This window comes from Solanum verrucosum, unplaced genomic scaffold (genome assembly GCF_900185275.1).
Source record: "Solanum verrucosum unplaced genomic scaffold, falcon-dt-bn FXZP01000230.1, whole genome shotgun sequence".
Classification (NCBI taxonomy): domain Eukaryota; kingdom Viridiplantae; phylum Streptophyta; class Magnoliopsida; order Solanales; family Solanaceae; genus Solanum; species Solanum verrucosum.
Genome location: NW_026019954.1, coordinates 2,038,449 through 2,052,000, shown reverse-complemented (window position 1 = coordinate 2,052,000; position 13,552 = coordinate 2,038,449). Strand labels below are relative to the sequence as shown.

At 32.1% G+C, this 13,552-nt stretch overlaps 3 protein-coding genes across 3 annotated transcripts in view; 1 reads left to right on the top strand and 2 right to left on the bottom strand.

Moving 5' to 3' along the window:
* LOC125814137 (inactive TPR repeat-containing thioredoxin TTL3-like) overlaps positions 1 to 13,552 on the bottom strand; it is a 172,414-nt gene that overhangs the window by 62,135 nt on the left and 96,727 nt on the right. The gene's annotated exons all lie outside the window — the stretch shown is intronic.
* On the top strand, positions 3,797 to 8,840 carry LOC125814136 (pumilio homolog 9-like). The gene is made up of 5 exons (XM_049493587.1): positions 3,797 to 5,475; positions 5,572 to 5,734; positions 6,940 to 7,103; positions 8,064 to 8,319; positions 8,531 to 8,840. The coding sequence occupies exons 1-5, from the start codon at positions 4,190 to 4,192 to the stop codon at positions 8,636 to 8,638; spliced, it is 1,977 nt and encodes a 658-aa protein (XP_049349544.1). The 5' UTR covers positions 3,797 to 4,189; the 3' UTR covers positions 8,639 to 8,840.
* On the bottom strand, positions 9,084 to 11,539 carry LOC125814152 (annexin Gh1-like). Its single transcript, XM_049493609.1, has 5 exons — positions 11,314 to 11,539; positions 10,951 to 11,096; positions 10,352 to 10,570; positions 9,665 to 9,877; positions 9,084 to 9,559 (listed from the first exon to the last, which is right to left on the bottom strand). The coding sequence occupies exons 1-5, from the start codon at positions 11,387 to 11,389 to the stop codon at positions 9,269 to 9,271; spliced, it is 945 nt and encodes a 314-aa protein (XP_049349566.1). The 5' UTR covers positions 11,390 to 11,539; the 3' UTR covers positions 9,084 to 9,268.

Below are 13,552 nucleotides of genomic sequence, written 5' to 3'. Positions count from 1 at the left end.
CTAACTTAAACCGAAAATCAAAAAAAATATTATTTTAAAGAAATTATAAATTTATTGAGTATTAATTTAGAGAAGTTCTACCGACTATAATAACTTCAATGAATGCATTATTTCCCTCAAGTTGCATTTCAGCTTAAGTTATATAGATTTGTCCATATATAATAAAGCAATAGTCGTTTTCGAAGAAACTTAATGTTGGTTAGTGCCAAATAATTATAATAGTTTTTTTTCAATAAATATATAATTTCTCTCCAGTTGCAATCTTTATTTTTTAATATTTTCTTTTAGAATATTGACATAATATCTATCTTCAAATAATATATCAATATGATAATATGTGTGTATAATTATACTAAATATCAGTGGTCCGTTCAATCAATTTTTGTGGCATTTTTTTAATATAATTTTAATTTGTACCTTTAATTTTGACTTTTTCTTTGCAAATTATGTATGTGTAATTTGATTTCACGAGAGTAATTTACTTCCTCTTTTTTCTTATTGTTAATATTTGATATCTTTTACTATGTTAGAATGAAATGGTGAAATATTTTGAAAGATTAATTTATCTCATCTTCTGTATCTTCCATATAAGGTAGTAATTTTTACCATTTTAATATAAATAGTAGAATAAACTCTCACAATTCGTTAATATTTTAAATTAAATCGGGATAATATTAGTCTCAAATTTTATCTTAAAATTATTATCTCTATCTCACCAACTAAATGATCACCTAAATCATTATTTATTTTAAACTATATTTTTTTATATAAAAAATTAAAAATACAAAGGCATATGCACAACAAGTTAGTGTAGTAATTCACTCAAGTTATGAAATTCAAAAGTACACACATAAATGACTACATATTCAAGAAAATGCAAGGATTATAAAATTATTGGGCAAGTAGGACCTCATGTCTTGGAGGAACATAAGAACAACATAATTGTATTAGATGTAATACATAAAAATTAGATTATAATCTCCACATCTCAAATAAGAAATTTTAATAATCGAATTGATTACCTATTTAGATTTTCATCTGATAGGTAAATATCTAATTTTACATCTTGTAATTTCTCCCCCATTTTTCTTTCTTATATTTCTAATATGATAAAAAAAATCAAAATAAAATAAATGTATCTAAAAGGTATGCATGTATGATAAAAAATAATAATTAGATAAATAAATTTCATGACTAAAAAAAATTGATTTGAAAAATTAATCGAAAGAAGAATTAAAAAAAAGTGAAAGGGAAAAAATAAAAAAAAAAGGTGGAGAAAAGGAGAGAAGAAAGAAATAAATGAAGTTGAGAAAGATACGACTCACATATTATTTTATTTAAAAAGTAATTCCTCACATACCAACTATTTGATAGTTGTTTAGATTTGATAAGTTATTTCTTGAGCAGGGTTATTTTTGGGATTATAATTCTTGGGCAGTGTTTTGGAGTAGTAGTTTAGGACTTTTCTTTAGTGGTTTAACTTTAAAGGACGTTTTTGGGTGCAAAATAATTAATTTACCACAACACCCTTATCAACCCTCTTTGATTACAAAAATAACCCTAAAAATAAGATCTGGCCAATTTGGGCCAAAATCATTATTGATATAGATATTAAAAAAAATGTCCGATATTTTAAAATTACTCTTAACTCCACACCATTTCACAAAACCAAAAATAAGGTATAATTTTTTTTGGCAAGAAACGCGATTAATAAAATTTTATCCGTTTGTTGTTTATGAAATTTCTAATCCGCTTAAAATAAAAACAATCATTAAATCAATAAATTATCATGTTGAGTAATTTCAAGAGAAGGGTACATATAATTTTTCATTTCGTTTTTTAAGTGTTAACACTATGATATCTTGTTTTCGTACTTTTCAAGAGGAATACATAAAAAATGTATTAGATTTTGAACATTTAAACAATTAAGTGTAAATTTATTATCAAGTAGACAAATAAAAGCACACAAATGTATATTAAATAAGGTGATTTTTGTTAACAATTAACTAAAATCTTGTTATGATTAGATTTTACAGGAGGATAGGTTCTATACTTCTATTAACGGATTTTTAGTTATTAGATCCAGAATCAAAGGTACTAACAACTAAGTTTTGGAAAGTTATTTATTTATTTAGAGAATTAAAATGTTTCACCACATTAGAAAAATAATAATAAATATTTTTGAATAGTAGTAAAATTTTATTATTCCTAAAAGCAGAAAAAGCAAAAAAGAAAAAAGAAAAAAAGAATTCAAATACACTTTTAAAACCATGATCGACGTAAATTGTTGTCTAATATTAACAAAAAATACTTTTCAAATTAGTTAGTCAAACATACTATTTTGTAGAAGCACTTTTTCGAAAAGTACTACAAAATATATTTTCTAAAATAAGAAAATATTAAATGCTTGGTCAAACATGTTATGAGATATAAATTTTCAAGATCAAATAAATTTACTGGCTACAATAATCTCCTACATATTTTAAATTATTAAGACATAATTAAGGCAATTTTTGTTCTTTCACTTGATGGGAGAAAAAATAGCAAGTCGGTTAAAAGAGTTGATTAAGCTTAGGCTTTAGAGTAGCTACTAAACATAGTATAATAACTGAAAAATCAAAGCTTGGTTAAGAAATACTAAAACTAGTTAAATCTAAATTATAGTATCCGTAATTTCTCAGCAATTACCATCAATTAAAAAAAAATCATTTCTTTTATTTTTTCCATAATTATTAAGAAAAAAAAGTTAGAATAAGAGATGACCCTAAAGGTGTGTTTGGTGCAAAGGACATTATTTCTCGACCATTCTGCCCGATTATTAGTTCATTAATTCTCAAGATAATATGAAATTTGGATCCTTGAATCCAACTATTACACAACTTCTCTATTGAAAAAATCTGTCGGACAAGATATATCGCTCAACAACTACTGATGTCGTAACGCTACAAAGAGATGGAACAATCAAAATTGATCATCAATCCAATTTTGTAATCCTAGAACCCTCATTTTCCTATCCAAACATCATAATGTTTTATTAAATTACATATAAATAAATAAAAATTACTTACATAAAGCTACTCTCCGAGTGCCCTTAACCCCAATCCTCCCCATCATTAGCTCTTTAATTCTCAAAATAATATGAAATGTGGAATTGTGGATCTTCAAATCCAACCATTACACGAACTTCTATGTGGGGAAATCAGTCGGACAAAATACACCGCTCGACAACTACAGGTGTCACAACGCTACAAAGAGGCGGAGTAATCGAGACTCATCACTAATCCCATTTTGTAATCCCCGAAACCCCATTTTCCTATCCAAACAACATAATGTTTTATTAAATTACATATAAATAAATATTTTTATTTGCGTATCAAACACTAAAACGCTACCCTCCGAGCTCTCTTAACCCCAATCTGCCCCATCATTAGCTCTTTAATAATATGAAATTTGGAATTGTGGATCCTCAAATTCAACCATTACACAACTTCTATCTGGAGAAATCAGTCGTACAAGATACACTGCTCGATAACTACAGATATCGTAGCGCTATAAAGAGGCGGAACAATCAAAACTGATCACTAATCCCATTTTGTAATCCCCAAACCCCCATTTTTCTATCCAAACATCATAACGTTTTATTAAATTACATATAAAATAAAATAAAATTACTTGCATATCAAATTGAGTATCAAATACTAGAAGACGTATGTTTTAGCAAAATTTTTTTGACACCAAACACACCCTACCAAAAAAACAACCTGCTTTGTCAGATTCAGAGCCACCCTTTTCTCTCTCTCTCTCTCTTTCTCTTCCCTTTTTCTACTGGCTGTGTGATTACTGAGTACATACAATACAAATACTGCGAAACTTTGCTCTTCATTTTAATGGCGTGAGCACAACCATAACCAGCACTGTCCTCTTCTTCTTCCCACTCATTACCAAATACCCATCTGTTATCTTCTTCAAAAACCCAAAACCCCAAATAACAGAGCAAAGATCTTCTTTAATTCCCAATGACCAACTTAATCTTTTGTACCTAAAATTCTCCAACATATCACAGATATGAATGTATTGTTTTGGGTGTCTTAATTACTGGGTTTCTTGATTTATCTCTGTTCTACGTCTTACAATAGTCCTACGTGTAATTTATGTTATAATATAGCTTGTAAAAGAGTGTTGGGTTGTGATGTATAGAGGTAAAGAGAAGGGCATTGAGGGAAATATGAAGGGTCATGAAGAAATGTTGTGGATGTTGAAGGAAGACGTTTCGTATTTGAATCATCAGTATCATGATCAAGGTGATGCGACCACGATGATGGGGTTTTCGTCTTCGGGTTCGAGTTCGTTGTCTGGTGGATTTGGTTTATATGGTGATGAATCTTGGAATGTATTTGATCAGAATATTCATCAAGGAGGAGTACTCGATAATACTCATCATCCACTACACTTGGGAGGTTCTGGTTGGTCTTCTAACATGTTTAATGACCAAAATTTTGATAAAGTTGTTGATATAGGCCTGTCTCAGAGATTTTATGGGATGAATATTGATGATAAGGTTGATCATTTCTTCAATGGAACAGGAAATTCTCATCATGGTTTTTGTGATTTTCAAGGATCAGCAGGAGGAGGAGCATTAGGCCATAGGAGAGAGAATTTGTGTGATTCAATGGGGTCTATTCATCTTAATCCTCTGTCTAGAGACCTCTGTAAGTATCAGAAAGAGAAAATTAACTATGATTACTTGTGTAACATGAATAGGCCTTGTAGTAACGAGGGTCTTCGATACTCGGAGCACACTGGATTTGATGATGTTGGTGTTGATAGGAGTTTCTTTAGCTCGTTACATTGCTCTCAGTTGATGGGATTAAGTTCTGAATGTGATTGTTCCATTGCAAAGCAAATGCCTACTAGCATAATGAATCACCCTTTATCCCCATTGCCAAATTCAAGAAGCCAGGATAGTTACAGTTGTGAAGACAGCTTCATTATGCAAGGGGAATGCTTAAAATATGCTTCTGAGCAGAGAGGTTTAAAGGGTCAGAAGAAAAAAACAAGGAGTGAGATTAAAATGGAAAGGTTGCAAGAGAAGAAACCGGCGAGAAATGGCTTATTGCATTCTGGAGAATCTTGTGAAGTTGGTTTAGGGGAGATTGGATTCCAAGTAAGAGGAGCTAGTAGAAATGATTTGGCCTTAAAGGATGGAAATAAACAGAACCATGTGTATTTGGCAGCAAAAGATCAGCTGGGGTGTAGGTATTTACAGAGGATATTTGATGAAGGGACCTCTGAAGATGTTCAGATAATATTCAATGGCATCATTCATCATATCTTTGAGTTAATGAAGGATCCATTTGGGAACTATCTCGTGCAGAAACTATTGTCTGTCTGTAATGATGAGCAGAGAATGCAGTTTGTGCTCATGGTGACTAAAGATCTAGGAGAGCTTGTGCAAGCATCTAGGACAACACATGGGTAAAAACAGCAAAATTCTGCTCAATCTTTTTTTATATTATTGATTCTTAAACTGTCATTTGTTTTAACTAAGCTGCAATCATTTCGTTGTTTCAGGACCCGTGTCGTGCAAAAGTTAATTGAGACAATTAAGACCAGGCTGGAAATTTCCTTAGTTATAAGGGCTCTTCAACCTGGTATTCTTAATCTCATGATGGATGTCAATGGAAATCATGTGGTTCAGCGTTGCTTGCATTGTTTAAGCAAGGATCACAACAAGGTGTGCCATCATTTTCTTATTGAACATAAATGGAGTTGTTAGGTGGAGATTCTGATAAACATAAATATATTCATATGCCTAAGTTACTTGTTTGGGAGTACTCTCTCTGGCTTAATATTAGACCACCTTTTTATTTGCACAACTTGAAGGAAAGCTAATGTCATGAAACACAGTAGATTAGCTAACAAATGTTTCTTAAAAGCAGTATTATTTAATTTACATTCTGACTTGATGGTTCTAGAGAGTCATTCAGCTGTTTTTCACACTTAAACATGGAGTGGAAATACACATGTTGACCAATGCTACAACCAAACACCAAAATATTGCATGTCAGCATCAGATGTTTGTTCAGAAAATCACTGAGTCCTTGAGGATAAATGGAGCTGCAGAGTCATCGAGATGGAACTAAACAAAATTTGTCATCCTAACAACATAAGAACGTCAGGCTAGAGCTTGAAAATGAGAAGCAGAGGGAAAATACTCTTGATACATTTCTAATGTACTAGATATTCTGTTGCAATTGGTTCAGCTTCCATTATTCTTAGTATCTAATCTGATTAAGTTTTCCTATCATGCACAGCTAGTATTTGGCCTTAAGGTTTTCATTTGACGTGATGAATATATACACTTCTTTGATGGGGTTAAGTAGGTATACATTACATGTACATGTTGGCACTGTGTGTGCTTGACAAAGTTTAGAAAGCAATAAACACTAAATTCACAAAGAAATGGGATTACTTCTAGTCATAAAGAAAGGCGAAAGAAGTGGCAATCGTTTATCTGCATGTTATGTGCTTTCTTCTTCAGGTATTTTGTTTCATAGGTTGATAGTTTCAACACCCTGAAGATGTTCCGTTAAAATATGTATTCTTCAGGTATTTTGCTTAACAGGTTGATAGTTTCAACACCTTGAAGATTTTCGGTTAAAATATGTACCTCTTTACTTTCAACATCAACTTAATTTCTTATCACATGGGATGTACCATATCTGAAGCAGAAAATGTGGGCCTTTTTTTGTTGTTGGACAATATTCATTGGAACAGAATATCTACATGGATGGGAAGTATCTTGGGGAGATCACCCTAGTTGTGCACATAAACCAATTGACATTTTTATTTCTGTATAATATCTACTCAAGATGATTTGCTTTTAAAGTATTTCATTATTTATTCTGAAATTTGTCTGTCCACTGAATCACTATGCAGCTTATTTTTGATGTCGCGACTAAGCATTGTGTTGATATCGCAACACATCGTTATGGATGCTGCGTGCTGAATAAATGCATCACTTATTCAACTGGGAAGCAACGTGAGAAGTTGCTTGTTGAGATTTGTTCTAATGGGCTTAAGCTTGCTCAAGATCCTTTTGGGTAAACTTCAGAACTTCTACTTTGGTTCTTTACTTTATTGATCTTTTAGCTCAGAGACTTATTAAGATAATCTAGAGGCAAAAGGGACTCTTGCTAAAGAAGCTAATTCTGGTTTAGTATCACATGACAGCATGTAGTGTCTTTCTACTGTTCTAATGTGTCGTACTACTTGTTCGAATTTTGGAAAATTTTAACATGCCTGCATACTTCCAAGTTATCTGCACCCTTGTAAGTGTTATGTTCTTCCAGAATCATGTCAAATAATCCATGTTACCACATTTAAGGCACTAGCCTCTTTGATATAGATTAGCAGTGATCAAATGCCAGCAGACTCATGGAAGTGTGTGAGACTGTTTATAGAATATGGCTCAGCAGTTGGCCTCTTATGGTTTTGTATATCCTATCAAGTTTTTAGGAATGTATTCTATTGGCAAATTTAACTGTCATCCATTGCAAAGATGATTCCAACAAACTCGGAAATAACTACCGAGAAGAATAGTACTTGCTTGTTTGTGGACTTCTTTTTAATGGAAAATCTGAACAACATTAAAATTCATTTGATCATCTTGTATACATTCCTTCCTATATTGCCAGGTAAGCCAATTTCTGCACTTTCATTACCAGAATTTGCTTAAGGAATGTGTGGTCTAGATTGCTTCACTTTCCTGGTAGTGGAGCTTTTCTTTCTCTTTTTGGTCATGATAGGGAGTTCAATGGTGACATTTTCTGCCTCTGATTTAATCCCCAAGTGCACCACAAACAAGCAACTCTTCCATCTTTTTTACTTTGTCTTCTTGAACTATGCCTGCATTTCATAAATACTTCTTTTTTAACATTGCTAATTATAATTATATATTCTGTCATTTTTATCTTTTCCTTGCTGCAACATGAGGTGTTGCCTGCATAGTCATTCTGTTTCCTTACTAAAACTTATTGGAATTTTCTCAACTCATGATACAGGAATTATGTTATCCAATTCATAATAGAGTTAAAGATACCCTCTGTTGCTGCCATGTTGCTCTCTCAGTTTGAAAGGCATTATGCATACCTCTCAAGGCAAAAGTTTAGCAGTCATGTTATTGAAAAGCTCCTAAAGTGTTTTGAAGAAGGCAGATCGAAAATCATCAATGAGTTAGTCTCAGAACCTCATTTTGATCAATTGCTGCAAGATCCCTTTGCTAACTATGTGATTCAGTCTGCACTTGGCGTTACTAAGGTTAGCATTTGAACTTGTTATGTTTCTGTACACTTATATGTTTTAAACTTCTTGTTTCCATATACTTAGGTGCTTCAAGCTCTTAGTTAAGACCAAGTCTCATTAATTTTAATGTTCAAAGTAGTTACATAGGGGCAAATTTGTTAAACAAAACCAGGTGACTGTTTCAGTAATTTCATTCTTATTCCTTGTACCTTTTACGTTGAATCAGGGACCGGTTCGAACTTTGTTGCTTCATGCTGTGCGGCCTCACATGCTTCTCCTGCGCACCAGTCCATACTGCAAGAAGATCTTCTCTCGTCGACTACTGAAGAAGTAATGCTCCAACTGAGAGTAAAATGTTGTTGTTCTCTTACTATTACCTTATCTATTTAGGTAACTGGATGTGGAATGTATCTTATCTATGATCCTATTAAGGTGATCAGTAACATATTAGACTGTTGTATGTCATGCAACAATTTTGGTTGATGCTTCTTTGTATGATGCTTTTTTTTGCTCAAACTTTTGGATGTGTAAGATTGTAAGGGATGATGACAGTCTTTCGACTAATCTTTAATTATTAAGTTCCTGTTTTCTGTTGCTGGTTACGATTTTCATGTTTATCTGGTGTTTTTAACATCAAGGGGTTAGCTTTCTCTTGTAATATGCATATATTGAAGTAAGACGAGTTTAAATGAAGTGACATTGATAGATCTCAACTTGCTTGAAACTGAGGCGTAGTTGAAGATATTGTAATGGATACAAGATGATAAGTAATTAATGCAAATTATTAGAAAATATTTTTAGACAGCACAAAGATGCATATTCAAAGTTTCTCACACGAAGAAAAGGACTAAAAGCTCATGTGAAACAGACCACACTCAATCATCAAACAGATGCCAACTCTGAAATATATGGGAGATGGCATATTTATTCTGGTCATTATAAAACAGAAGTGAGCCAAGCCTCCTCATTCCTCCTCTTGTCCAAGTAAAGCCACCAGCATATTCTCATAATCTCCTCCTGTATCTTTGGCAATGGCGCGACCCAGAGGAATGCTATCCCTCTTCTGGTACTCGTTAGCGATAGTCTTCAGATCGACCTCAGCCCTTGTAGCAATAACTCGGCTCAGATGATCTTCCTCTGTTCCTCTCCTGTTAATTGCATCACGAAGAACCTCCACGAAATAGTGCTCAGGGTAGACAAGACCTTTTATGGTGGCCCTCAATAGTGCAACAAACTCATCCTCATCTTCCAATTGCTGCTCATTAACAAAAGAACTCAATAATTCAATATAGCAGAAATAAAAAGCCAGTCCAACAGTAGAAAAAAGTATGACTGAAAGAAATGGAGCATGCATCTGTACCTTTAGGATATCCTCACCATATTCATCTTTGTAATGATTCAAAGTAGCATTGAGTTGCGCTTTGCTCCTTGTGGCTAAAATTCTAATGACCTCATCGTCACTGTAAGCCTTATCGGAGATCTTCTCATGCAGCACTTTAGATTCTGCTTTAGCAAGGCGCAAGTCCACCTCGTCTCCTCCATATCGGTAGGAGCTCACAAGAGGTACCAAAAGCTGAAAGAAGTTGGAAACTTAAATGATCAATCCCCAAAGTTAATTCACTGTCACTATTCATCCAAACAAGCATGGAGTTCAATGAACATTAGATATAGCCTACATTGCAATGTGGCACAGAGACATTCTTGCCTCGACAATATGTTACAATAACAAGAACTATAGAATTAAAAAGTTGTACTTTGTCGATTATCTGTCCTTCTCGAATTGAACATTAGATATAGCCTACATTGCAATGTGGCACAGAGACATTCTTGCCTCGACAATATGTTACAATAACAAGAACTATAGAATTAAAAAGTTGTACTTTGTCGATTATCTGTCCTTCTCGACCTCCAAAAACAGAGCAAATGCTTCATAGACACCATTCAAACCTCGTGTAATTTGACAACAACTTCATGAATTATTGATAAAGACTTGGATACAGAGCTACAAATGAGACTACTTGCAACTAGAGTGCTTTGAATGATATACCTTGCGGTGATCCCCAGTAGTGTGATAAGCAACGTCCTCTTCGAGAGATTTCTTGTTACGAGCATGATAAGCTTCCCTTGCCAAAACCAGTTCTTTAGGAGATCTAGTACAAGCTATCTCCACAAGAACAAAGTTGCTTTTTGTCCATCTCTTAGTAGCTTCCTTAGCCAAATAGGCATCACGTTCTGACGGATCCAGTGTCCATATTAGCACCAATTTCTGAGAAAAGCATTCAAGAAAAACAAAACACAAGTGTTGGTTAGCATTTCTAATCAAAGTCCACATACAATCAAAATGTCAAAACGGTGAATCCAGGATCTCGAGTCAGTAAGTTCAAAACACGTATGATTTTATTACACATGTAGACATTTTCATATTTTGACATACTAATACATATTTTTCATAGATCTGCCTCTGATCACAATCGAAGTTGAATCCATAATCTAGAGTCACTGGGTTCAGAATAAGTATGATTTTATTATATATATATATATATATATTCATGTCATAGATCTGCCTTTGATCACACAGAGTAACTCAGAAACTCAATGATCAACTAAGAATTCAAACATTTTTTTTTCTGTAATTATGAAAATAACCTCAAAATCATGGGTAAGTTCTCTGTCCAACTCTTTAAGTAGATCTTCCCCAAAAGTCTCAGCATAAGTCTGTCGAATCAATTTGCGCTGAGTAGCATTTCTATGAGCCAAAATTGATATAATCAACTTCTCGTTCGTTCCCCATCCTACAACAATCAATTCCAAAATGATCATTCCAGAAGTTTAACTTCAGTCAATTTTGAAGTTTACATCACCGATCAATCTAAAAAATTAAGATCTCTATAATCGCAAAAGATAGTAAACAGAATCTAGAATATGCTAGAAAAATCAAAGTAGTGAATCTGTATATTCTTATGATAAGTTGTTGAGAGATCCAATGGTATTATAAGTTGACTTTAATACCTTTGAAGGCAGATCGGAGTTGTTCACAGTCTTCAGCGACGGAAGGAACTTCTGCCGGAACTGTAAGACTTGCCATTTTCTTCTTCTGTGTGTGGTTAGGAGGATATGATTGTGAAGACTCGAAAATGCAGAGTGATGAGTATGGAGTCAATTTTTTCCGCTTCCCTTCTTTCCTTTTTAAAGACACATAAAGATCACCTTTGATCTACAATAGGGCCCTCTTTTTGTGTTTTTTTAGTTTTTCCGCGTGGAGTGGTGTCAAAAAAACAAATTAAGCTGAATGTATCACTGAAATTACCGCTCGTTTTGATAGAGTTTATAAGAATAATATTTAGTATTGTACATTGATAATGTTTGCAATTACTTATGTTTATATTCATATTACTCCACCCATCTCATTAATGTGGTATAACTTGACATTTATAAAATTTGTAATCTAAAATAATTATTAGATATTTATGTAATGATAAATTATTTTATTAAAAATAAAAAAAATTATAATTAAGTTTTTTTTTTTTTTTTGGAACAAATTAGAAAAGAAAAGGAGCTGCCTAAAATGAAATGGAGGGAGTATATATTTACAAAATATTGTATACTGAATAGTGGAAAACCCGGTGAGTATACAAAATTTGTAAGATGAAAAAATCTCACATTTGAACCAAAAATCAGACCTGATCAATCAATTAATTAAATTAAAGTAATATGATTGCAGAATTTCAATCATTTTCGTAGTAGCCGGCCACATCACATGCCACTACGTGCCACATGTACGTGTTAATTTAATTTAATGAATAAGCATATTGTATTTATAAATATAGTACTATATCTTTTCTCTGGATCTTAAATAAAAGATCCACATATTCTCACACGTGGCCCCTACTCACCATATCCCTTTCACCAAATGCCTACAAAGTTGTTTAGTTCCCCATTTATTTCACCTTCTCTTTTTTTTTTTTTGGTTAAAGTATTGCTCACGCGGTTCAATAATAAGTGTTTATTATTGACTTGACACAAAAATTAAATGATCTGATAAAAGTAATTTTATCAAATCACCCTTATTAAATATTAGTCATCTGAATATTGAAAAATGAATAGAATTCAATAGTAAAACTAAAATAGACATAATATGACAAATTATTCATTAATTTTATAAACTGATTAAAAAAACTGCATCACATATGTTTTTCGTTTCATAATTTCATGTGCTTGTTGCATATTATAAGATTCTAATTTTTAGCATCTTATTGATAGTTATTTTTGCTATGCTCTTCACTTGACTTATTTGCACACAACGGTACAAGAATAGTTACTCTCCCATTTAAAAGATAATGACTTACTTTTCCTTTTAATTGATTTAAAAGGTATGATTTTAATTATTTTTTTGATAATATTTTAATTTTAGTTTTTCACATAATATATTTTAGGCCAAAAAATTAAATGATATTTTAATACATTGCACACAATTTTTATTTTAGAATCACAAGATTGATAAATCTTCTTATTTTTTTTAACTTTATATCAAATCAAACTATATCATTCTTTTTTTATAAATTGAAGGATTATACAACTAGCGTGATATTTAGGGGGAAAGAAGGCAATTAAACACCATTAATATGTGTATACATTATCTTCTGATTAAATATCTTGCAAGCTCTTCCTTATGAATTTGGTTTGTGAAATATAATATATATATATAATAGCATTATATATATTGTGCCTCCAAAAATCACAGCATCAATTGCCTTTTAGGGGTTGGGTGGGTGGCGGAGTAATTATTGGGTACTATTAAGAATTAAAGTCATATTTAATCATGTTAAATTGGGGTCTAGTGTCGGTAACTAAAGTTGGATTAAAAAAAATAAACTAAATATAAAAAGGGAAAATCTTTAATATTGGTAACTTTGCTCTAGTGGCCATTTTTTATCAAGGGATAAATATTTTTATATTGATAATTTACTTTTCATTTTGCCTTTATATAACAAACGCATATAAATCCATGAATTCTATTTCTCCCTCTCTCCGAGAAAGATTATCTTAATCTAGAATAAGAGGTTTGAACTAATTAATGTTCGAAATGAATCTAAACATAAAATCTTTAATTTTTTGAAAATAAAGATTTGCATATTTAGGAAATTACATAAAAAATAATATTATTAGACACAATAGTTGACAATGCAAAATATCTAGAAAGTATTTGAAAAAAACTTTAATAAAAGAATACATTCTTTGATTATCTAAA

Bases quoted from the DNA above. Each gene is read 5' to 3' on its own strand.
- LOC125814152 (XM_049493609.1), bottom strand. From the start codon at position 11,389: ATGGCAAGTCTTACAGTTCCGGCAGAAGTTCCTTCCGTCGCTGAAGAC. The intron at 11,097-11,313 runs GTATTAAAGTCA...TGATTGTTGTAG, and splicing joins ACTCCGATCTGCCTTCAAAG to GATGGGGAACGAACGAGAAG. The intron at 9,878-10,351 runs GTATATCATTCA...AACTTCTTTCAG, and splicing joins CTACTGGGGATCACCGCAAG to CTTTTGGTACCTCTTGTGAG.
- LOC125814136 (XM_049493587.1), top strand. From the start codon at position 4,190: ATGTATAGAGGTAAAGAGAAGGGCATTGAGGGAAATATGAAGGGTCAT. The intron at 5,476-5,571 runs GTAAAAACAGCA...TCGTTGTTTCAG, and splicing joins GCATCTAGGACAACACATGG to GACCCGTGTCGTGCAAAAGT. The intron at 8,320-8,530 runs GTTAGCATTTGA...ACGTTGAATCAG, and splicing joins CTGCACTTGGCGTTACTAAG to GGACCGGTTCGAACTTTGTT.